Source organism: Schistocerca americana, chromosome 4 (genome assembly GCF_021461395.2).
Source record: "Schistocerca americana isolate TAMUIC-IGC-003095 chromosome 4, iqSchAmer2.1, whole genome shotgun sequence".
NCBI classification, from domain to species: Eukaryota; Metazoa; Arthropoda; class Insecta; order Orthoptera; family Acrididae; genus Schistocerca; species Schistocerca americana.
The window spans coordinates 687,675,288-687,700,336 of NC_060122.1; the positions used below are offsets into that span (position 1 = coordinate 687,675,288).

The window sequence follows — 25,049 nt, forward strand, 5'->3', positions numbered from 1 at the left end:
GGCCGCAAAGTTGGCAAGGAGCTCTTGTGATAGGACGTTGCGTTCCTTCACCAGCGCTGTTTGCAACTGTTGGATGGTCGTTGGTGCATGTGAACATGCTACAATACGTCTCCCCAATGTATGTCAGACGTGCTAGATGGCATTTAAGTCGGGGAACGGATACAAGAGTCCATTCGCCGAATATCTTCTCTTTCCAAGAGTTCCTCCAGCTGTGCTATTCGATGTGGTCGCGCACTGTCATCCACAAAAATTAAGTCAGCCCCGAATTCACGTCTGAAGAGACGCACATGGGGAGGGAGTACAGTGTCACAATAATGCTGACTTTTGAGTGCACCGTTTTCAAGGATCTGGAGGGTCGTACGCTCACAGCACCACGCCCGGATTCCCGGGTTCGATTCCCGGTGGGGTCAGGGATTTTCTCTGCCTCGTGATGATTGGGTGTTGTGTGCTGTCCTTAGGTTAGTTAGGTTTAAGTAGTTCTAAGTTCTAGGGGACTGATGACCATAGATGTTAAGTCCCATAGTGCTCAGAGCCAGCTCACAGCAACATTATGCCTCCCCGCACCACAATACCTAGATCACCAAAAAGACTATGTTCAAGAATGTTCCTTGGTGCATTACGTGTTCCAGTCTTTCACTATGTCAGGGTACGCGCAGAATCAAAGCTCAAGAAATCTGTTCTCATCTGTGACGGGCACGAGACCCCACTTCCCTTTGGCCCAGTCCCTGTGCTCGCCGATGTGCTTGTGTCAACACAGCGCAAAGTACAGGTCGTCGGGTCGGGCAAAGAGACCATCCCCATGCAGCATCCGTGTCACTGCGGAGAGTGAGAGTGGACACCTTGCAGTCCTGTCCAATGTGGTTACAACTGCCCCCGTTGTTTAACGTGGCTCTCTTCTTGCCTGTAGCGGACATCTGCTGCTGTGGTTGACCCTAGTCGACCACGCTCTTCTCCTTCGGGCAGCAGTGCCTGTGATTCGGAAGGCCCCCATGCACGAAAAAACATTACCGTGAGCAATACCGAACTCTTGGGGTACACTCGACACATTTCGTCCTTCTTCCAGTTTCCCGATGATTCTTCCCCGTATGAAGTCATTCAAATGTTGCCTCCGGTCCATGTTGTAACGGAGAACAACACAGAAGTGCGCCGTAACAGCTCGTTGATTGACACACACACTATCTTTTCCTGTTCCTGTAACTGCCTCATGTTGCAGGACCAGCCCTATTTGGCGCTACAGTCGCACTGCCCTCTCGCCATGTGACGTCAAACTTTCTGTGCACGACTGGGAGACCTCTGGCGACGTGGTCCCGCACTTCCATTCAGTTACTTTATCACTCTCGTCCTTAAGTTTTGCAGAGCAGTGTAGTTTTGAGATATCACGACAACTTTCTCAGCGAGAACTTGCTGCTAGTCAAAACATGTTCTGGATTTTTTCAGACATAATGAATAGATAAGTCTGTCTTTGTGGTGGGGAGTGGATTTGATTTGGGACTGCAGTGTTCAACTACCGCCCCGTCGCTAGGTGCGGCCTTGCTGACACGTCTCCGTCAGTACTGGGTGATCAAAAAGTCAGTATAAAGTTGAAAACGTAATAAACCACGGAATCATGTAGATAGAGAGGTAAAAATTGACACACGTGCTTGGAATGACATGGGGCTTTATTAAAACCACCCCATATTGCTAGACGCGTGAAAGATCTCTTGCGCGTCGTTTGGTGATGATCGTGTGCTCAGCCGCCACTTTCGTCATGCTTGGCCTCCCAGGTCCCCAGACCTCAGTCCGTGCGATTATTGGCTTTGGGGTTACCTGAAGACGCAAATGTATCGTGATCGACCGACATCTCTAGGGATGCTGAAAGACAACATCCGACGCCAATGCCTCACCATAACTCCGGACATGCTTTACAGTGCTGTTCACAACATTATTCCTCGACTACAGCTATTGTTGAGGAATGATGGTGGACATTTTGAACATTTCCTGTAAAGAACGTCATCTTTGCTGTGTCTTACTTTGTTATGCTGATTATTGCTATTCTGATCAGATGAAGCGCTATCTGTAGGGAATTTTTTGAACTTTTGTATTTTTTGGTTCTAAAATAACCCCATGTCATTCCAAGAATGTGTGTCAATTTGTACCTCTCTATCTACATTATTCCGTGATTTATTCAGTTTTCAAATTTATACTGATTTTTTGATCACTCGGTATATCGGAAGCCACACTGTCTGCAGTGCTACCCACAGTAACTTAAGGCCTCATGTCAAGGAAACATTACTATCGACGTACAACTGAAGCGACGTTTTCAATTTCTGGATGTGGGAGTACCGTATTATGAAGCACTGCTTGTTCTACTCTGTCGTTTGCGAACGCTTCTAGCTACGTGGAAAGGTACATTGTCTTAGTCAGTGATCCTATCCTCTGCGAGACAACTACCATGCGGGTTGAATGTGGTCTCCGATAATTGATACTATTAAATCTCTCTTCTCTGTGACTAGTGAAAGTATTAACATTTTGTATTCCAAATCTTAAAGGTCTCAGGTTAATGTAAATGTATGTACACTTTTAATTCTCTGTTTATTTTGTATAATGTAGGTCTTTTATCTCCGATTTTTAGCATGATTTCCGTCTGAGAGAGTAGAGTGAATATCATCGTCAATTTCCGATCTCTTGTCCTGACCCTTTGTCCAGTTAAAAACCGTTCTCCCAAGCCACCCATACTGGGTTGGTACATTAAAGTAGCACGATAGGGAAGAATTTCCGTTCCCGACACAAAAAGAGGTTGTGCATTCTTTTGTGTATTGTGAAAAACAACAGGTGTCGTATGAATCATTCCACAGACAGTTTTCGTTTGGGCCGTCTCGATCTATGTACCCCAAAAACAAAGCAACGTATTTCAGGAAAATTAGAGAAAAAAGTACTTCAGGACTCTCAGAAATAACAGGTATATAAAGAGTGTCATGAGAGCTTTAAGTGATGAATAGATGGCAACGGGATCGCATCTCGATGACTATCCCGAATTTGATACTATGGGATTAAAGTGTACTGCTACAGATTAAAACCCTGCAAAATGTCACATTCAGTTAATGTCTGTTTTCCTAATACTGCTCGATAATCACAGTTTGATAAAATTTCAAATCATCATATTTCCGCGAGAAAAAAAATCTGTAAAAAGTATAGTATAGTGAGTTAACGCACAACATGGAAATTACGTGTGATATAATGGAATCTTAGAATTATCAGGAAAACTCGAACATTATTTAAAATATTTATGGCTGTCCAATCCAACTTAAAGCTTCCGTGAAGTTTGAAAAGTAGGAGAGCGGTGAGGTACTGTCGGAGTTGAGTCTGAGTCGCACCCGTGTAGCTCAGTCGCTAACATGTAAGCGGTGAGAGACAGAGGTACTTTCCATCAGACAAACGCGATTATACCATCGTAGTGCGAACACATCGTGAAATGACGGTTAAACGTACACGGTCCTATCACACTAATGTGACTATCACCTATGTTTGGCGTCAAAGTGCAATAACCACTCATAGACGGCAGGTGGAAGCACTAGTACTGGAGTGAATATAGAGCGTGTAGGAAGGGACGCGGAAAACAGTGCAGACGTTGTCGTAGTGCGGAAACGAAGCGATTCAGCGGACGTCCAAAAGGGTATGATCATTGGCTTGTGGGCCAGGGGTGGAAGCATTTCCGGATCGACTAAGTTTGTAAACTGTTTGCTTGCCGACGTGGTTAAAGTGTATCGTGCATGGCAGCAGATGACAGGAACCAGCAACAACTGCAGGAGTCTGCACGGGCGAATTTTCCCAACAGCGACTCCTCAACGACCATTAGCCGAACGTTGCTGCGCAGGGGCCTCTGCAGCAGGCGCCTGATACCCGCACCCCTGCTGACTGCTGTTGCTTGGCGACGAAGGCTGGAATTTGCACTCCAGTACCGCAAGTGAACGTCCACTGAATGACGACAGGTGGTCTTTTCAGATGAATCACGCTTTATGCTCCATCGTACAGATGGCCTTCGCGTGTCCGGCGTGAATCGTTTGAAAGCAAACATCCTGCAACCAGGAGGGAGCTTTGTGGTCTGGAGAATGTTTTCGTGGCATTCACTGGCTGGTCTCATCATTTATGGAAGGCACAAATATGCCTCAAAACATTTTTTTTTTTTTTTGAGAAGTCTTCATTTAGATCAGCATGGGTTTCGAAAAAGACGGTCGTGTGAAACCCAGCTCGAACTATTCGTCCACGAGACTCAGAGGGCCATAGACACGGGTTCACAGGTAGATGGTTGGATGGTTGGTTTGAGGAAGGAGACCCGATAGCGAGGTCATCGGTCTCATCGGATTAGGGAAGGACGGGGAAGGAAGTCGGCCGTGCCCTTTGAAAGGAACCATCCCGGCATTTGCCTGGAGCGATTTAGGGAAATCACGGAAAACCTAAATCAGGATGGCCGGACGCACAGGTATATGCCGTGTTTCTTGACTTCCGCAAGGCGTTCGATACAGTTCCCCACAGTCGTTTAATGAACAAAGTAAGAGCATATGGACTATCAGACCAATTGTGTGATTGGATTGAAGAGTTCCTAGATAACAGAACGCAGCATGTCATTCTCAATGGAGAGAAGTCTTCCGAAGTAAGAGTGATTTCAGGTGTGCCGCAGGGGAGTGTCATAGGACCGTTGCTATTCACAATATACATAAATGACCTTTTGGATGACATCGGAAGTTCACTGAGGCTTTTTGCAGATGATGCTGTGGTGTATCGAGAGGTTGTAACAATGGAAAATTGTACTGAAATGCAGGAGGATCTGCAGCCAATTGACGCATGGTGCAGCGAATGGCAATTGAATCTCAATGTAGACAAGTGTAATGTGCTGCGAATACATAGAAAGATAGATCCCTCATCATTTAGCTACAAAATAGCAGGTCAGCAACTGGAAGCATTTAATGCCATAAATTATCTGGGAGTACGCATTAGGAGTGATTTAAAATGGAATGATCATATAAAGTTGATCGTCGGTAAAGCAGATGCCAGACTGAGATTCATTGGAAGAATCCTAAGGAAATGCAACCAGAAAACAAAGGAAGTAGGTTACAGTACGCTTGTTCGCCCACTGCTTGAATACTGCTCAGCAGTGTGGGATCCGTACCAGATAGGGTTGATAGAAGAGATAGAGCAGATCCAACGGAGAGCAGCGCGCTTCGTTACAGGATCATTTAGTAATCGCGAAAGCGTTACGGAGATGATGGATAAACTCCAGTGGAAGACTCTGCAGGAGGGACGCTCAGTAGCTCGGTACGGGCTTTTGTTAAAGTTTCGAGAACATACCTTCACCGAGGAGTCAAGCAGTATATTGCTCCGTCTTACGTATATCTCACGAAGAGATCATGAGGATAAAATCAGAGAGATTAGAGCCCACACAGAGGCATACCGACAATTCTTCTTTCCACGAACAATACGAGACTGGAATACAAGGGAGAACCGATAGAGGTACTCAGGGTACCCTCCGCCACACACCGTCAGGTGGGTTGCGGAGTATGGATGTAGATGTAGATGTAGATTGGCAACAGAAAATAGTTGAATCCTCGACATTGTGTTATTTTGCCGGCCGCTGTGGCCGAGCGGTTCTAGGCGCGTCAGTCTGGAACCTCGCGACTGCAACGTTCGCAGGTCTGAATCCTGCCTCGGGCATGGATGTGTGTGATGTCCTTAAGTTAGTTAGGTTTAAGTAGTTCTAAGTTCTAGGGCACTGATGACCTCAGAAGTTAAATCCCATAGTGCTCAGAGTCATTTGAACATTTTGTGTTATTTTCTGCTAGAACTCAATAGGATTCATCAGGATCGCAATGAGAGGAGTGATAAAAACACTCTATTAAACATCCTAAAGTTTACCGTTCCCAAGGTATATTTTGTCTTCTTGATTTATGCGATCGGAAGATGAAACACCGGCGCGCAGTCTACATCTACACGCCAAGATACTGCCGCCTGCACGCCACGTAGCACTCCACGCGCTGTCGCTTCTCACTGAACGCATATCTCTCTCTCTCTCTCTCTCGTTCGCTCGTCTCAACCCCATGGCGCTATTTTAAATAAAACTTGTAGCTCAAAAAACGTCTTCATTAGTTAGCAACGTGATGATCAATATTAGTGTGACTATTTTCCTCTGATTTCACCACTAAATATTTATTTACTTGAGTAAACGTTAATCTTTTGAGCACATTGCCAACTATCTATATGATTAACCTTGATTTATCGATGTACCAATTGACTGTTTGAGTCATGCCTATCGGTAGGACCGAGTACAATTTAAAAAAAAAAGGTGCTGGTGGAGTGCTTCGAAAGCACCACGGAATGAAATCTCTTTCGATGGATTTTACTTTTAAAAGGAACTGGCGGAACCTTAGATGTACCACCGCACTTGGGGTAAAGCGGTAGCAGCGCAGTAAGCAGTTTATAGTCGTAGTCTCTGTTCCTCGACCGTGACTATTTGTTAAAATTTATAAACAGTTTTCAGTCAGACTGCTACGCCACAATTATTTGTTATCCTGATTAATTTTCGTAATATATCATGTTTATACTGAGTTGTATGGTATGTCGCAGCCGTGGATGTGTGAGGTATTAGAGGTTCCATCCCCCGCCCCCTCATAACCCTGGACCTCTTGCGTATTAGCACGTGATCGCGTCATTTCAGGTTCATGTAGCTGCCGCATTTACTAAAAACGGCGATCACTGCGGGTGCCAGTAGGCAGTCGTAACAGCGGGCTTCTGCAGTCCGGAAGCTTTTAATTCTTACAGGAAGAAACCATGTCTCTAAATCCCTAGTGACATTCTCATCAGTCCCGTTCCCTCTCCGCTGCCTTAACGACTGGTGCCGACGCGAACAATACTCCTGAGATCACAGACACGTGCACTGCTTTGTTACTTGTAGGAATGAGCGTTGGAGAGTTCTATTATCAACCTAGAAAGCTGACTGTCTGAGCAGATCGTGTAATATCCCTGAGCTCTTTGCGTTGTGTTGGAATTTTTGAAATCGTCAATGCGTTACAGTAAACCAACTGCCTGCGAAACGATTTTTGACGCCTTCTCTTACAGCCAGTGGTGCGGGAGTGTTGTTAATTTACTATAGGCACTTCCAGCCCCGAGAGACATTTGTAACCATTTGCTAACTGTGCCTCCAAGGATTTTATGGGGGCACACTGTATTTTTTTATGGAAATATTCATTAGCAGTTAGCGATCATACTTTTACCCTATTATGATGAAAACTTTATACAGTTGATAAGTATAGTGATTATTTTGAAAATTAACTATTAAATGTGATCAGTGCACCAACTGTTGAAACTGTGACTGCCAACATTATGTTAATAGTACGAATCGCCTTTTATTCAAAAAATGGCTCTGAGCACTATTGGACTTAGCATCTATGGTCATCAGTCCCCTAGAACTTAGAACTACTTAAACCTAACTAACCTAAGGACATCACACAACACCCAGTCGCCTTTTATTCAGTCTTTTCAAATGGTTCAAATGGCTCTGAGCACTATGTGACTTAACTTCTGAGGTCATCAGTCCCATAGAACTTAGAACTACTTAAACCTAACTAACCTAAGGACATCACACACATCCATGCCCGAGGCAGGATTCCAACCTGCGACCGTAGCGGTCGCGCGGTTCCAGACTGTACCGCTTAGAACCGCTCGGCCACTTCGGCCGGCTATTCAGTCTTTTGAGCACATTTACTTTTCACTACTTCTTATGCTACCTCTATTTTCTTGCATTACATATTGTTTCTCCACGAAGGATAATTAAGATTCTCTTGAAGAAAATTAGGTGTAAATTACTTTCAGTCGGTAGACAATATTCAGTTCGTGGCTCAGTACGATTTTTAGCAGTACACGTAATATCAAGAAATAATACCCTCATATAAAGTGTGACATATTATGAAATTTTTTTGCAGACCTACGACAGCAGGCAGCTGATGGTCACGATCTTCATCTGCCTGTGGGGAGCTCGGTTGTCAGGATACCTGCTATACCGGATCCTGAAGATCGGGCGTGATAAACGTTTCGACGATAGAAGGAGCAATATTATCCGTTTTGCTGTTTTCTGGACATTCCAGGTGAGTTGGCTGTAAGATTCCAAAAAGAAATATATCGTTTTATCAATTCGTTAATTTTAACGATAAATATGTAAGCAAGTTTAGTTGTTTATGATGAGAAACATTCTGTTTCGTTCAAACAGTCGACGATCATCGACAAGTGATTTTTCTTCCTTCTTTGTTTTTCAACAAAACTTCGTCAGTGGTCTGAAGCACTTCCGTAAACAAGATTAATATTTGTCAGGATCCTTATGTGACATTCTTGACGAGATTTGACACATTTATAGGTACTTATTAAAATGTAGCTCGTAATCGCTACAAGTGCAGAACTGTCCATGACAATGCTCGATTGCGAAGTCGTAGCTTGGAACCCTACAGGTTCACTGTTTCAAATTGCTGCTTTTGTTAGATGTCATCTGATTAAATTAAAGAAAAACGGATAAAATGTCATTTGTTAATTTTGTAAAGAAACGTCACAATTACTTACAAACAAACATGGCTTACATGTTGCCAAACTAATACTCCTAAACCAATTATTTAATAGACGGAGATAGCAGACACTGTCTGCTTCTTAACAGAGCTTTGCACGAACGAACGTTATCCCTGAGGCGGTTCTGCTTAAAAATAACGCTGATTACGTCATTTTCGAGTCCAAAACCATTTTAAATACCATTATTATTGTCTGGAGGTCGAATTTCAACATACATAAATATGATACAACTTTATTAAAAATATTTGAATTCGTTGTGAATGACAGACGGGTCCGCTACTTCGCGCCAGAAGCAACAATTAAACCAGAGGAAGGAAGCCAGTTTATGGGTTTTGTTTTAGGACGCAAAAACAACTAAGGTCATAAGTGCCCATGTCGTAAATTTAGAACATTGTTAAGTAAGAGATATTCCAAGCGATTGCACGTTAAGCCCCATCAACGGAAAGAAAGAGCTAAAAACAAGTACTTCCCCTTGGAGAAAGGTCTACAAATTTACGCCGTAGAGACAGCAGAGGTCCCGAACCAGAGATTAAATATCCTTCGCCGTATTACTACAACGGATAAAGAGTAAAACGCGGTCGAGAACCGGCGTGTCGTTCGCTAAAACGGGCGGTAACTCAGGCGGCAAACATACAATGGAACATAACCGGTTAAAAAGACGGGCATTCAGTCAGGAAATGGCGAACCATCAAAGGCTGATTACAATGAGAACATGGTGGTGGGAGATCACCAGTTAACAAATATCGATGGCTACAAACACGGTGCTCAATACGCAACGCAGCTAAAATGATCTCCTCGTGACGAGACAGTCAAGAAGAAGTCGGCCAAGACGTTGGAGGAGGTTTAATTCGATGGAGATTGTTCCCTTGAAAGGAAAAGCAGTGGTGATGCATCAAAAAGGACAAAGTCGATTTCATCCGCTGGGAAGGTTGGTTAGAATTTACTGGGATACAAAAAGGATTCATGCTATCAATTACCTTCCAAAGGATAAGAAAGTGTTCTGGAGCTTACAACACGATCACACAATACAGGGTGCATCAATAATTGAAGAAAGTCAATAATTGCACATAAGTGTAACGATTTTTTTTTTGCAGTATAAAAATTAAGTTATTCTGTGACTGTTATATGTAATTGTTTATACTTATCTTCTTGAAGGCTGCAGTGGTCCAGGGAATGTTATAGCTTCTGCAAAACCTGAAATTTGTCTGCCCAGATCTTTAACTCGCAATGAATTTTTCTTAAGTATTAGTTCTTGATCTCACAGTTTTGTGAAATAAGGTTCTAAAAAATTCAGCCCTTGAGTGACCAACTTCTACGTTCGAAAATCAACTTTCAATTATCTAACTCGCAGTACATGTGCGAGTAACAACTCCAAAGAGTCTACAAGTCAGCGATATGTTTCTGAATATTTTCAGTAGAATAAATATTCTTTGTGACAACCTCGCTGAAATTCTGATTTCATGCGATAGTTTGTTACATTAAAACATCGTTTAACTATATGCAGGATCATTCTGTTTATTTTTATTTAAATTGATCGTGACAAATATCAGATACGTTTTGGAGTCAAACTATTTTTATGTACATCGTACTTAAAATGTTTTCGTGATTTATAAAACAGGTACTGAAATAGCAAACCAGAAGGAAAGTAATGAAAAAATGAGTTTTTGAGCAAAAACCGCAATAATTCGACTAAAAGTGGTATCGCGCGATTCATCTATCTTACCCGGTATCGAACAATTCAATTTATAAGAATTAAATAGTCTTCGGTTTTTATAAGCTACAGGAAGAAAAATACTGGAGAAGAGGCCTGGTGGGTCAGCGACCTGCAGTCAAGTGTGCTTTAACAACGAAAAAAGCTAGGGACTAGAAGCAAGAATTGTTTATCCTCTAACTTACACGTTTTCCCACATCTAAAAACAACTGTCTAAAAATCTTTTTAGACGTAGTGGAAAGGTGTAACGTATACAAATGGATACTTTGCAGACCCACACTCGCACTTCGTGGATGCAAATGTTGATAAGTTCTTCACCGTAAAGTAGACTTCGTGAAAAAAATAACTGTACTTTTACTTCAGATCGTCTTTCAGTGCCAGGTAGTTAAGTTTCCTCCTTGCTCTCGTATTATTTGGCTGGGCAGGAGGAGCTGGTTCAGAAAGAAGTCAGTGGCTCATTCTGTTCGCTTTTTAAAATTCCACTCTGGTGCGCAGACTGTGGCGCCAGACTGCTGTTCGGTCGATGACTGTGCTCGTATGCATGCAGAGTAGGCAGGCGCAGCCGCACCTGAGCCAGAGTTCGGAGCTCTAGAGCGCGGCTGACTTCCCAGATTTTCATATTCGCACTTGCAATCCGTCTGTTCATATACCAGGAGACTTTGCAAAGTGGCCACTGCTTGGCGATTTTTGGGTGGCGCTCTGACGTTCTTATCTCCCCATTCCAGTCATTTTCTTCTCCTTTTCTTTTAGATCGTACTGAAGATGACTCTGCCTGTTAAGGCACTGTTGAAAACTTGGAACATTCGGTAGGAATGCATTGACCCTACCCTTAGCATTGTTCTTGGAGCACTGTTGCGAAAAGTGCCGAAAGAATTTCACTTCCGCGCATAGTGTTTTACGACAACAGAAGGACAGTCAAGATAATCTGATGTTTCGTTTACATTTTGAACAGGTTTTACTTATCATTGTTTTTTAGCAATCGAAGGAGATGGTGCAATAGTTGACACGGGGGCGTGCTGAAAAGTAATACCTACGAAATTATTACGTGATAGCTCCCAAAGCATTTTGAATAAAAAAAACTTTATTAACATACTACATCTTCATTGTGACTAGACTAATGGTAGCTTCTTTGACAAGTTATCAAAATGTCCTAAAGTTCAAACACGCCACTGCTTAAATCTTTAATAAAAATCACCAGCAATGCCGACCGAAGACTTCCAACGTAAGAAGTAGCCCTCATTCTGCCAAGGGCCTCGTCAAAGAGGGCGGAGTTTCAGGGCATTCTCTTGCCCTTGTGGTAGGGAACTGCCCCTAAAAGGCGGAAGAATCAGCAACGGTCAACGACATGAGGTTGCAGAAGGCAGTGGAAACCACTGCATTAAACGCACGTGATGTGTATTCATAGGACATATGCCCTGTAATTGAAACAGTGTCATAATGATCTCTCCATTAGCAAAACACTTCGAACTAGTCCTCCATTCTGATCTCCGTGACGGGACGGCTAAAGGGGAGATGACAATGAGAAAAAGAATGAGTAACCAAACGAAACGATAACGTTCAACTAGCTGGGACGTGGCGTGTCAGAAGTCTGAGCGTGCTAGGGAAGGTAGAAAATCTTTAAAGGGAAATGTTAAGGCTCAATCTACGTAAAGTGGGGGTCAGTGAATTGAAACGGAAAGAAGATGAATATAGGGTAATATCAACAGCAGCAGTAGGATTTGTTATAAATACGAAGGTAAGACTGAGAGTGAGTTACGTGAACAATTCAGTGAATGGGTCCTTCTCGTCAGGATCGGTAGAAAACCAACACCGACAACAGTAGTTCAGGTATACATGCCGACGTCGCAAGCAGAAGATGAAGAGATAGAGAAAGTATACGAGGATATTGAACGGGTAATTCAATAAGTAAACGGAGATGAAAATCTAATAGCCATGGTAGACTGGAATGCGGTTTTAGATGAAGGAGTAGAAGAAAGGGTTACAGTAGAATACGGGCTTGGTAGCAGGAGTGAGAGAGGAGAAAGACTAATTGAGATCTGCAATAAATTGCAGGTAGTTATAGCGAATACACTGGTCAAGAATCACAAGAGGAGAAGGTATACTTGGAAAAGGCCTGGAGATACGGGGAGATTGCAGTTACATTCAATCATAATCACACAGATACTCCGAAATCAGATATTGGATTGTAAGACGTATGCAGGAGCAGATATAGACTCAGATCAGAATACAGTAATGATGAAAACTAGAGTGAAGTTTAAGAAACCAGTCAGTACGAATCAATGCGCAAAAAAATGAGGTACGGTAACTGTAAGGGATACGTTTGAAGTTCTCAGAGAAGGGGAAAGGAATATATGAAAAACACTGACATGAAGAAGGGACACGATAACAGAACTTCTGTTAAGCCAGTAGGGAAAAGCTTACCTGGTACTAAGGAGGCAGAAACTGTAGAGGACAGGGCGAGGTAGCGCAGTGGCTAGCACACTGGACTCACATTCGGGAGGACGACAGTTCAATCCCGCGTCCGGCCATCCTGATTTAGATATTGCGTGATTTCCCTAAATCTTTCCAGGCAAATGCCGGGATGGTTCCTTTGTAAGGGCACTGCCGACTTCCTTCCCTGTCCTTCCCTAAACCGATGAGACCGATGACCTCGCTGTCTGGTCTCCTCTCCTAAACAATTCATCCTGTAGATGAAGACAGAGATTGGAATGCATCCAACAAACAGTTGAGGACATAGGCTGCAAGTCCTCCTCTGAGATGAAAAGGTTGTCTCAGGAGAGAAATTCGCGGCTGACCGCATCAGACCAGTCGGGAGCCTACCGAAAAAAAAAAATCTGCATATTTATTACTCATCATAGTCGCCCTGGCGACGAACCCATGTCTCCCAACAAGAGACCATTTTGTTGATACGGTCACTGCAGAATATCTGACTTTGTTGACAGAGCCACAACATCAATTGTGCTTGCACCGCTTTATCGCTATCAAAATGAAGTCCTCGAAGGTGTTCTTTAAATTTCGGAGACAGTTGAAAATCGCATGATGCCAAATCGGGACAGTATGGAGGATAATCGATGACAGTGAACCCACGGCGTCGGAGTGTTGCAGATGTCACACCGCTCGTGCGCGATCTGGCGTTATCATGCTGAAGGAGAGAATGCCCCATGTTTCGGCGACCTCTTTGAATTCGTGCTTTCAGTTTTCTGATGGCCTCACAGTACCTCACATGAGAACCTCACAGTACCATGCAGACTTTATGGTGGTACCTTTACGCATGAATTCCAAATGCAACTCATTTTGAACAACCCATAACACCGTAGGCATTTCTTTGCCTGCTGATGGAGTGAACATTTTTAGGCTCCGGTGATCCTCTGTGGCAGAACCCCATTGATACTCTCTTGTTTTCGCGATCAAAATGGTGACCCAAGTTGTCGTACTATTGTTAAGGAACTCCTTACCCTCACACTCACAACGCAAAATAAATAGTTGACAGATGTCCAATTTCCTCTGTTTCGTGTCAAGAGTGAGCATTCGAGGCACCCACTCAGCACCCAGTTTTCTGTATCGCAGTTCTCGAATGACGGCCTGTGCACGCTATCGTGAAACGCCACACTTATCAAAGAGCTGTGTCTGTGTCATCGACGATTTTCTCCGATGAATTCATCAACCCGATTCCGATTATCCTCGTCAGTTGCCATACGCGGGCATTCATTCCGAACTCTGTTACACACGTTGACGTTAGCACCGCCGTTTTCTTCATTACGAGCACAAGCAACCCAATGTCGCACATTACTGATGTCAATACAACCATCACCATACATAGAATTCATTCTTCTATGGATTTCAATTTGAAGCACGTTCTGTGCGATTAAGAAATTTCATTACAACGCGCTGTTTCTTACGCGCCGACGTAATTACGTTACACACCGCCGTGTCACACACTGCAATTCGGAGCCCCTTCGCGGTAGACGGTTGCTACTTCCGTCATCGAAACGGGGAAGTCGACCTAGTAATAAGCATGATATGGAATACTTCAACCTGTATTGAGAACACACAAAAAAATTCTGAGGCCTTACTCTTCAGCACGCCCTCGTAGACTGCTGGCCATGAAAATTGGAACACCATGAAGTCAGCGTGCAAGCAACCTGAAACTGGCATGACGTGCTGGGATATGAAACTAATTAGCACTTCAGTGCAGCTGCACAAACTACGTCGGGTAACACGATCTGCCTTCTGTATATAAAGAAATATTGCGCAGAGGGTTTCTCACTAAATAGTCGCATTTGAATGACTGGTTTTTTTTATGAGAAAATCTTGTAATGCCTCATGTAAGAAGACGAAACGCTACTATAAAGTTTCTCGATTCGACAGCGGCAGGATCGTGCCACATCGACATTTCTGCCCGCGTTGGTCAGGATGCCACAACTGTCACGCGAATGCGTAATCAAAGGTTTTCGAAGAACGATACTAACAGACATGCACGGCCTCAACGGCCCCCAGCGACTGCCGCCCAAGAGGACAGAGACTCACTCGGCCGTCCACGATCATAAAGCAACGTCACGTACCTCGAGTCACGCAATGAGCTTATTTACAGCAAGGCACACGGACAGTGTGACGGCGTTTGAAGCATCACGTCGACCACTGTTGCATCTTTCCGTGACGTGGTAGTATACAGAGGCACATAATGGTAATCCCAAATATAACATTGGACAGAGGAGTGACACCTCGTCGTCTTTTCAAACGAATTCCTGTTTTGTGTACAGCGTCACGACGGGCATATTCATTTCTGAAGGTTCCAATGAGAACGAACTTTGATGGATTGAACTGCATTCCTCATCTCCACACGGGTCGCGTGCCTCGTGTAGTTAGAGGTGTCACCGAGTACGCTACATGGTCACCTCTGGTTCGGATTGTCGGTAATCCGCACAGCAGCTGTTACATTTCTGACGTATTAAGACTGGTGGCTGCGCCGTGTCAGAGGCCTCTGTGGGTTGTGTTTCAGCAAGATAACGTAAGATCGCAGGGTGCCCGTGGAGTCCTGCCCTACCTTGATACAGAGGGCGTTCGGCTGTAGTCCTGGCCATCATGTTCTCCAGGCCTCTCTCTAGTCACGAGGTGCTCAGAGACCGGCACGCCACTACTCGCCAGTTATTACAGTTGAACACTGTCTTATAGTTGAGAGAGCGTGGCATGGCATACCTGTATCAGATCGTTAGAGATTAGTTCGAATCGTTCAAAAATGCACTACGGGACTCAACATCTGAGGTCATCAGTCCCATAGACCTAGAACTACTCAAACCTAACTAACCTAAGGACATCACACACATCCATGCCCGAGGCATGATTCGAGCCTGCGACCGTAGCAGCAGCGCGGTTCCGGACTGAAGCGCCAAGAACCGCTCAGCCACAGCGGCCGGCAGTTTGACTCGTGCCCAGCCAGGTTAGGAGCCGTTGTCGCTACTAAAGATAGAAGCTCTGTGCGCTAAATTTCGCACATTGTTCGTCCCCAAATCCTCTGCACATTTAGTCACGTATTCCTCCTCCTATACTGTATATACACAATACACCGTTCTATGATGCAATAGTTTTAACTGCTTGTAGTGTATTTGGAACGACAAAGATCTACATCTTTACCTGCACATCCCGACTTAAATTGTTCATCGTTTCCCTCCATTACTTCGTGCGGATGCTGGGATGTTTCCTTCAGTAATATCAAGGCCGATTGGCTTCCATAAAGTGAAACTGCCCTCAACATGAAGTTTGGCCTGCACACTGTTGTACCATATTTGTAGTCTGCAAAATGCTGAATAGGGCGCTGAGGAGAAAGTCGTTAACTGCAAGCAAGCTGACTTTGTCATTCCCATCACCATGTACCTCCGCTGAAAATAAAATAAAAGTACATAACTATATTGTGCCATTCAGCTACACCTACCCGCTATCATTTTATGCAATTCGCGATGTTATAGCTAGCCTTCATAAACAATGCTCAAGATTTTGATATTCTCTCGTTCGCTAGCAAACTATTAGCCCTAGTCAAAAAAATGAGCAAGATCTTTTTTGTACGAAATTTAGTGTACTTAAATTTTTTACTGGTATACGTTTTCTTTCGCTGGAGGTCACGGTTTTCGAGTTATTCAAGAAAAACGTTCAAAAAGTGACCTTCAAACCGCAGTTCCCACTCCCACACTCAGCCACACCGGTCAGGATTTCTAATATATTCTTCATGACACTCCCTCCTAGCACTGTAGAATTATTTTCGACTGCGTGAATTATTTCCCACATTTTACTTTTTTTGGTCTCCATTGACTGCCCTTTAATACACCATCGGCTTAGTCGAGCACTTACAAATCATAAAACTGAAATATTATATAAATTGAAGGTGGAGGGGACGTCGGTATCTATACCTAAACTATTGTTGTCAGTGTTGGTTTCCTGTTCACTGCTCACAGTAACCAACTCTCTCCACAACTTTCCTCTTCATAACGAGTCCTACTCCCGTTACATTTTCTGCTGGTGTTGATATTACCCTATAATCCTCTGGCCAGAAATCCTTGTCTTCTTTCCACTTCACGTCCCTGACCCCCTCTACATCTAGATTGAACCTTGATATCTTCCCTCAGAGATTTTCTGGCTTTTCTACCACGTTCAAACTTCAGACATGCCACGCCCCAACGTTTACAACGTTACCCTTTCGTTGGTTATTCAATCTTTTTCTCGTGAACTCCTCTTCCTTGGCAGTACACTCCCGGAGATCCGAAGGGGGGACTATTCCGGAATCTTTTGCCAATGGTGAGATCATCACGACAATTTTTTCAGTTACAGGCTATATGTCCTGTGGACACAAATTATGTGTCTTTAATGCGGTGGTTTTCAATGCCTTCTGCATCCTCAAGCTATTGATCATTGCTGATTCTTCGGCCTTTTAGAAGCAGTTTCCTACCTCAAGGGTAAGAGGGTGCCCTGAACCTCTGTCCGCTCCTCCCCTCTCTTTTACAACGCCGTTGTCAGAACGAGTGTAACTTCTTGTGCCGGATGTCATCGGCCGCCATTGCTGGCGATTTTTCTTCAACGTATGAACGCATGCAACAAGAAATGCTTCATCTCCGAGAACCAGCCATGAACTTCAAACAGTGATAAACTCTGCCGTGGACACATTGCTGACGACTGTGTATTGTTTTTCAGGGTAGCGCCACCGATGTTGATGAAGCAGTTAGTTGTCTTGTGAATAAAAACCACTTTTCTTGCTACATAGTGTTTTATTTCGTCCAGACGCGTTTCGCCTTCTACTTTAAGGCATCTTCAGTGGAATCTAGACTGAAATAGTTTTCTTTTGATATGCAATATTTGTGGATTATAAAACAGTTTAGTCTTGTTTTTTACGTAAATAAGTGATTACTTACTTGGCATCTGCGTTTCCTGTCATCTGGTCGCATGTTGGAGATCGCACTATAACTTCACTTACGAAAAATAAGCACGTTTTCACGTCGCGAACATTTTCCTTCGCAATTTTCGTATTCCTTGCGCTAATAATACTCCACAGTAATTAGCATTCACTGTAAGTTCTGAACAACATGAGCATCATTGCAGCAGCCCCCCAAGAGACTAGATTTCCAGATGAAGATGTCATGGAATCTGAAGGATATAGAATACACAAAGGAAAACCTGGTATGGCGATTATGGAGAATGTACCCTTCTTGGGGACTAATTTTACAGTACATCACAAATGGGTTATAAGCATACTTGACTTCTCCTGGACCAACGACGAAACCCCGGTAATATCCTTCAGATCCTACAATAGGGTTAATTTTCATACACTAACCAACGATAGTAACAGGAAAAATCCAGAGACCACAGACGATTACTGCGATACTCTCGAGGAGATCCTAGGTAAGGTCCAGCGTCACCATACGACTGCACTGCTACCAGAGTTTCAACGCCCAGGTCAGGACAGAAAAGAAATACCGGAAGGTTGTTGGAAGATACCCTGCTCATAAGAAAACTAACAAGAATGACGAATACTTAATAAGCATATGCACCAAATATGGACTACTCCTGATGTCCACGATCTTTGAACACCTACCAAAGAAGGCCAAGATGTGACGCAGCCCAGACAGCGTGCTTGGTGAGTTTCTAACATGGATTCCGACCTCTATCTGTCACTGATTAAGGTTAATATAAAGACATTAAAAAAGGTCAATAAGAGGCCAATGAAGAATAATATCCCTAGATTTGATACCACGAAACTTGAAAATGGTAGTACTAGCTAACAAGAGAGTCTGAACCAGAATATCAACAGGCTGAATGTCTATACAAACTGGGACCAACTTTGGAACTCTGTAGTATCAACAGCGTAGGAGACAACCTCCATTAGAGTAAAAGGAGAATATGCACCCTTGGTGGTCCCGTGAATGCCTTGATGCTACAGATGCCAGACGCCTAGTGTGGGTCAAATGGAGTCAGCACAAGAGTGAAGCCAACCTAAAAGCCTTTATTACTCAAGAACGACCACAGCCAGCATCATAAGACCGGCAAAGAGAAAGTACAACAAATAACCGATTCAAAAATGGTTCAAATGGCTCTGAGCACTATGGGACTTAACATCTGTGGTCATCAGTCCCCTAGAACTTAGAACTACTTAAACCTAACTAACCTAAGGACATCACACAACACCCAGTCATCACGTAACCGATTCAGCAAGCAGCTCTAAAAGGAACATCTCTAAAGAACTATACAAGGACGCCAAATAGCAGATGATCCATTTCACGCCTCGTATTTTGCATCTCCAGTGATCAGGTGGATCACTGTGCCTCAGCAATAGCAATTGTACTAAATCTCAAGCTGACTACTTTCAGAAACTTCTAAATGCCAAAGAACCTACTCAGCGACTCTCCATTAGAGAACCTACTAATCCCAACACCGAGCTCATCCTTTCTCCTACACACGAGGATGTCAAAGAGGTCATAAATTTCCTAAAAAACAATAATGCCTCTGGGAAAGATGGGATAGTAGCAGAGATGCTGAGATCAGCCGGAGAAAATACACACAAGCACATACATTCAGCAATCATACACATTTGAGACAGCGCGAAACTCACAAACAACTAAACCTCAGCCATTATCCACGCAATTCACAGAAAATGTGGTAAAATAGATCACGGTAACAACAGAGGAATAACGCTCCTTGTAGTCACATACAAAATCTTTTCCACTGACCTCGAACGACACGTAACGAGACAGCTGGGTAATGAGTTAGGGGAATGTCAAGCAGGTTTCAGAGCACTGATGTCCTTTACTGAACAAAGACGAAAGCTCAAGACCATCCTTCAGTAAAGCAAGAAACGAGCCAGACAATGGATAACTACCCTCGTAGACTTCCGAAACGTGTACGACTCCTGGGATCGACGCCCCTAGAATGATGAGACGATACTAAGCATATCAAGAGAGCCAAAACTGTAAAGTTCCTTGAAGAATGAATCTTAGATGATCTCAGTGGAACTGTTGCTCTCGATCAAACAAAAATCAAATTAGATGGGGCACACTGTGCTTGTAGAAAATGCACACTTCGAAACATCTGTCGGTAAATATCAAACTAAGACACTACAAAATAGTAATCAGATCTCCAGCTCTCTGTGCAACAGAGTGCCTATCCCTAACCAAGAAGACCCTAATAAGATTCCTCGAATTACAAGAAGAGCAATTCCTGCAAATATATTTGCATTGGTCATAAAAGATTCCATCTTCCCCCTCATTTATTAAAATTATTCCATAACAGCATATTAACATCAGTAGTGGGTTACGGCTCGGGCGTCAGGACGCACAGGCTCACGAGTGCAGTGCCCGCAATGACAGTGAGAAGAGTGCAAAGGAATATGATATTAAGGTCAGTGGGGGCCTACAGGACATCTCCAGGTGGGGCCCTGTTGGTAATAATGGGGCTCTGTCCTCTTGACATTAAAATCAGAGAGCAAGGAGCATGGTTCTGGGCCAAGAAGTGGGAAATTGGGAAAACAGGGGACATTCTGGGCGTTCGGGCTGGATATACGGGCAAACAATTTATTGTGTCCGTTATAAATCTCCGGGCTCTTATGCCGTGGTCGGTTGATGAATTCTGTGTCAATTCCCAACGTTTCGTCCCCGTCTGCGGGAGACATCTTTAAGGGGGCCTGTAGCTCGATGGAAGGTCCAACACATCCACTGGCTCGCTACTGACTGCCATTTAGCGGCAGTCAGTAGCGAGCCAGTGGGTGCGTTGGACCTTCCATAGAGCTACAGACTCCCTTGAAGATGTCTCCCGCAGACGGGGACGAAACGTTGGGAATTGACACAGAATTCATCAACCGACCACGGCATAACAGCCCGGAGAAATATAATGGACATGGCATTTCCTGCCGTGAAAGTCTACATTTTAGTATCAAACAATTGATTACAGTTTCAGAAAAATTGGATGAGTTATTCAAGAGAAAGAGCTTCACAAATTGAGCAAGTCAATAATGCGTTGGTCCACTTGTAGCCCTTACTCAAGCAGGTATTCGGATTGGCATTGATTGATAGAGTTTTTGGATGTGCTCTAAGGCATACCGTGCCAGATTCTGTCCAATTGGCGCGTTAAATCGTCAAATTCCGAAGATGGTTGGAGGGCCCTGCCCCTAATGTTCCACAAGTTCACAAATGGGGAGAGATCTGACGACGTTGTAGGCCAAGGTATGTTTTCGACAAGCACGAAAACAAGCAGTAGAAACTTTCGCCTAGTGCGGGCGGGCATTAGCTTGCTAAAATGAATGTACAGGATGGCTTGCCATGAAGGAAAACAAAACGTGACGTTGAATATCGGTGACATACCGCTGTGTTGTAAGGGTCCCGCGCGTAACAACTACATCTACATCTACATCTACATCCATACTCCGCAAGCCACCTGACTGTGTGTGGCGGAGGGTACCTTGAGTACCTCTGTCGGTTCTCCCTTCTAATCGAGTCTCGTATTGTTCGTGGAAAGAAGGATTGTCGGTATGCCTCTGTGTGGGCTCTAATCTCTCCGATTTTATCCTCATGATCTCTTCGTGGGATATACGTAAGAGGGAGCAATATACTGCTTGACTCCTCGGTGAAGGTATGTTCTCGAAACTTCAACAAAAGCCCGTACCGAGCTACTGAGCGTCTCTCTTGTAGAGTCTTCCACTGGAGTTTATCATCTCCGTAACGCTTTCGCGATTACTGAGTGATCCTGTAACAAAGCGCGTTTCTCTCCCTTGGATCTTCTCTATCTCTTCTATCAACCCTATCTGGTACGGATCCCACACTGCTGAGCTGTATTCAAGCAGTGGGCGAACAAGCGTACTGTAACCTACTTCCTTTGTTTTCGGATTGCATTTCCTTAGGATTCTTCCAATGAATCTCAGTCTGGCATATGCTTTACCGACGATCAACTTTATATGATCATTCCATTTTAAATCACTCCTAATGCGTACTCCCAGATAATTTATGGAATTAACTGCTTCCAGTTGCTGACCTGTTATATTGTAGCTAAATGATAAGGGATCTTTCTTTCTATGTATTCGCAGCACATTACACTTGTCTACATTGAGATTCAATTGCCATTCCCTGCACCATGCGTCAATTGGCTGCACATCCTCCTGCATTTCAGTACAATCTTCCATTGTTACAACCTCTCGATATACCACAGCATCATCCGCAAAAAAGCCTGAGTGAACTTCCGATGTTATCCACCAGGTCATTTATGTATATTGTGAATAGCAACGGTCCTACGACGCTCTCCTGCGGCACACCTGAAATCACTCTTACTTCGGAAGACTTCTCTCCATTGAGATTGACATGTTGCGTTCTGTTATCTAGGAACTCTTCAATCCAATCACACAATTGGTCTGATAGTCCATATGCTCTTACTTTGTTCATTAAACGACTGTGGGGAACTGTATCAAACGCCTTGCGGAAGTCAAGAAACACGGCATCTACCTGGGAACCCGTGTCTATGGCCCTCTGAGTCTCGTGGACGAATAGCGCGCGCTGGGTTTCACACGATCGTCTTTTTCGAAACCCATCCTGCTATGAAATGAAATGGTCCCCTGGGCCGTCACTGATGGCTGTCCAGGCGTCTCGCTGGAGACAGGTTGGTGTCCGACAACTGCATGGAGCGGCTCCAGACAAGTCTTCGGCCTGGAGTCTCATTGACTGTAGTAGATCTGTCTTCAGTGACGATTATCGCTTCGAACTGACGCCCGATGACTAGCGACGACGTGTCTGGAGACACTCCGGATAGCAATGGGATACCGACCTCACTGTTGCCCGCCATATGGCCCGATCTGTGGTGCCACTTCTTTTCACAGCAGAACGCATGTGGTAGTCACCCGCGCAACTTTACACCACAGCGGTACGTCGACGGTAGTCTAGTCCCTGTTTTGTTGCACTTCGTGGCGAGTCATCCTGGGCTTACATTTCAGCAAGATAGTGCCCGCCCGCACACGGCGAGAGTTTCTAACGCTTGTCTTCGTGCTTACCAAACCGTGCCTTGGTCAACAACGTCGCCAGATCTCTCCCCGACTGATAACGTCTGGAGCATTATGGGCAGGGCCCTCTATCCATCTCGGGAATTTGACGATCTAACGCGCCAGTTGGTGGGATATCACTCAAGAGGGCATCCAACAATGCTAGCAATCAATGCCAAATGCCGAAGAACTGCTTGCATAGGGGCAGAGGCGGACCTACGCTTTATTGTTCAGTTTGTGAAGCTCTTTCTCTTAAATAAATCATCCAATTTTTCTGAAATTGTAATTATTTGTTTGTTTGTACGTGTACATCACATCTACCAATTTCCATACCATTCAAATAACAGAACCCACTTCCGTGGGTCAGGAATAGTTATCCGTTTCGGAAATACCGTCAACTGGAGAAAGGCGGCACTAATAGTCACAGCCATGTACGAATGCATGCTTTCGCGGCGATATCCGTTAATAAAACATTCTCGGGTTTCAAGCCCCGTCAAGTGGTTTACTACCCACGAGCTTTCGGCAGAGATCTCCTCTGCCATTGTCAATTGGATGACTGTCGTGTGGTTGTCACTACCGTGCTTATATAGCCACGCCATCGCTCGTGACGTCGCTCTTGACGTTGAAGCGGACCCGGCGGTCGCGCGGCCAAAACATTACCATGTATGGTGCAGGACCGAACACCAGTGACGTCACGAGCGGCGGCGCGGCTATATAAGCACGGCAGTGACAACCACACGACAGTCATCCACTTGACAATGGCAGGGGAGATCTCTGCCGAAAGCTTGTGGGCAGTAAACCACTTGACGCGGCTTGAAACCCGAGAATGTTTTATTAAAGTCAGGATTGTTTGATGTAGAGAGAGTGTAACAACAATGTTGAAAAATCTTAGTAGGTAGAACTCGAAGCAAGACCCCGCACATCTCTCAAGAAGCTGCTTGGAAAACCCCTAGACTCATGTTTCAGCGTAGAAACCACGTGTGTTCTTCACCCTGCTATGTTTCCATCCCCTAGAGATCGAGCAGACAAAAGAAGGAAATAACATCTCGGACGAGGCACAGAAGCATTCACTTTTCCTACACTCCTGTGAATGGAACAGGCTTTTAACGTGCGTGGTTCGGCTAAAAGCACCGTTTGCCACGCAGATTACAAAGGTTCGCGCAGTACAGCTGAAAATAAAATGAAACACCGTGAAATACTGATTTTTCTGCAACAGTGGACTATACAAGAACGAGGAAAAACTCATTTACGTAAGGCATGAATTCAGGTTACAAAGCAGGTATGTTTCATTCGCAGTTTACAGTTTTGCGGGAATATTCAAAATTGTGTACTTCTCTGAAATTATCTACTCAATGTTGTTTGTCTTGAAGACAATATGAGATATTATTTCACTGTTTTCGCGTTATTTAGTTTTTTGAGTAATAATTCTTTGTTTTTATTCTGAACGTAAGGCGCATGTCTTATTACACACTGGCCATTAAAATTGATACACCACGAAGATGACGTGCTACAGACGCGAAATTTAACAGACAGGAAGATGCTGTGATATGCAAATGATTAGCTTTTCAGGGCATTCACACAATGTTGGCGCCGGTGGTGGCACCTACAACATGCTGACATGAGGAAAGTTTCCAACCCATTTACATATACAAACAGCAGTTGACCGACGTTGCCTGGTGAAACTTTGTTGTGATGCTTCGTGTAAGGAGGAGAAATGCGTACCATCACGTTTCCGACTTTGATAAAGGTCGGATTGTAGCCTATCGCGATTGCGGTTTATCGTATCGTGACATTGCTGTTCGCGTTGGTCGAGATCAAATGGCTCTGAGCACTATGGGACTTAGCATCTTAGGCCATCAGTCCCCTATAACTTAGAACTACTTAAACCTAACTAACGTAAGGACATCACACACATCCATGCCCGAGGCAGGATTCGAACCAGCGACCGTAGCAGCCCCGCGGTTCCGGACTGCAGCGCTAGAACCGCACGGCTGGTCGAGATCCAATGACTGTTAGCAGAATATGGAATCGGTGGGTTCAGGAGGGTAATACGGAACGCCGTGCTGGATTCCAACGGCCTCGTATCACTAGCATTCGAGATGACAGGCATCTTATCCGCATTGCTGTAACGGATCGTGCAGCCACGTCTCGATCCCTGAGTCAACAGATGGGGACATTTGCAAGACAACAACCATCTGCACGAACAGTTCGACGACGTTCGCAGCAGCATAGACTATCAGCTCGGAGACCATGGCTGCG

General features: G+C 44.3%; 1 protein-coding gene across 2 annotated transcripts in view; it reads left to right on the top strand.

Moving 5' to 3' along the window:
- Nucleotides 1-25,049, top strand: part of LOC124612476 — a 630,115-nt gene that overhangs the window by 542,755 nt on the left and 62,311 nt on the right. For both annotated transcript variants that reach the window (XM_047140710.1, XM_047140711.1), the window contains one exon: nt 7,953-8,114. In XM_047140710.1, coding sequence (XP_046996666.1) covers nt 7,953-8,114 — 162 coding nt within the window. The remainder of the gene's footprint in view (nt 1-7,952; nt 8,115-25,049) is intronic.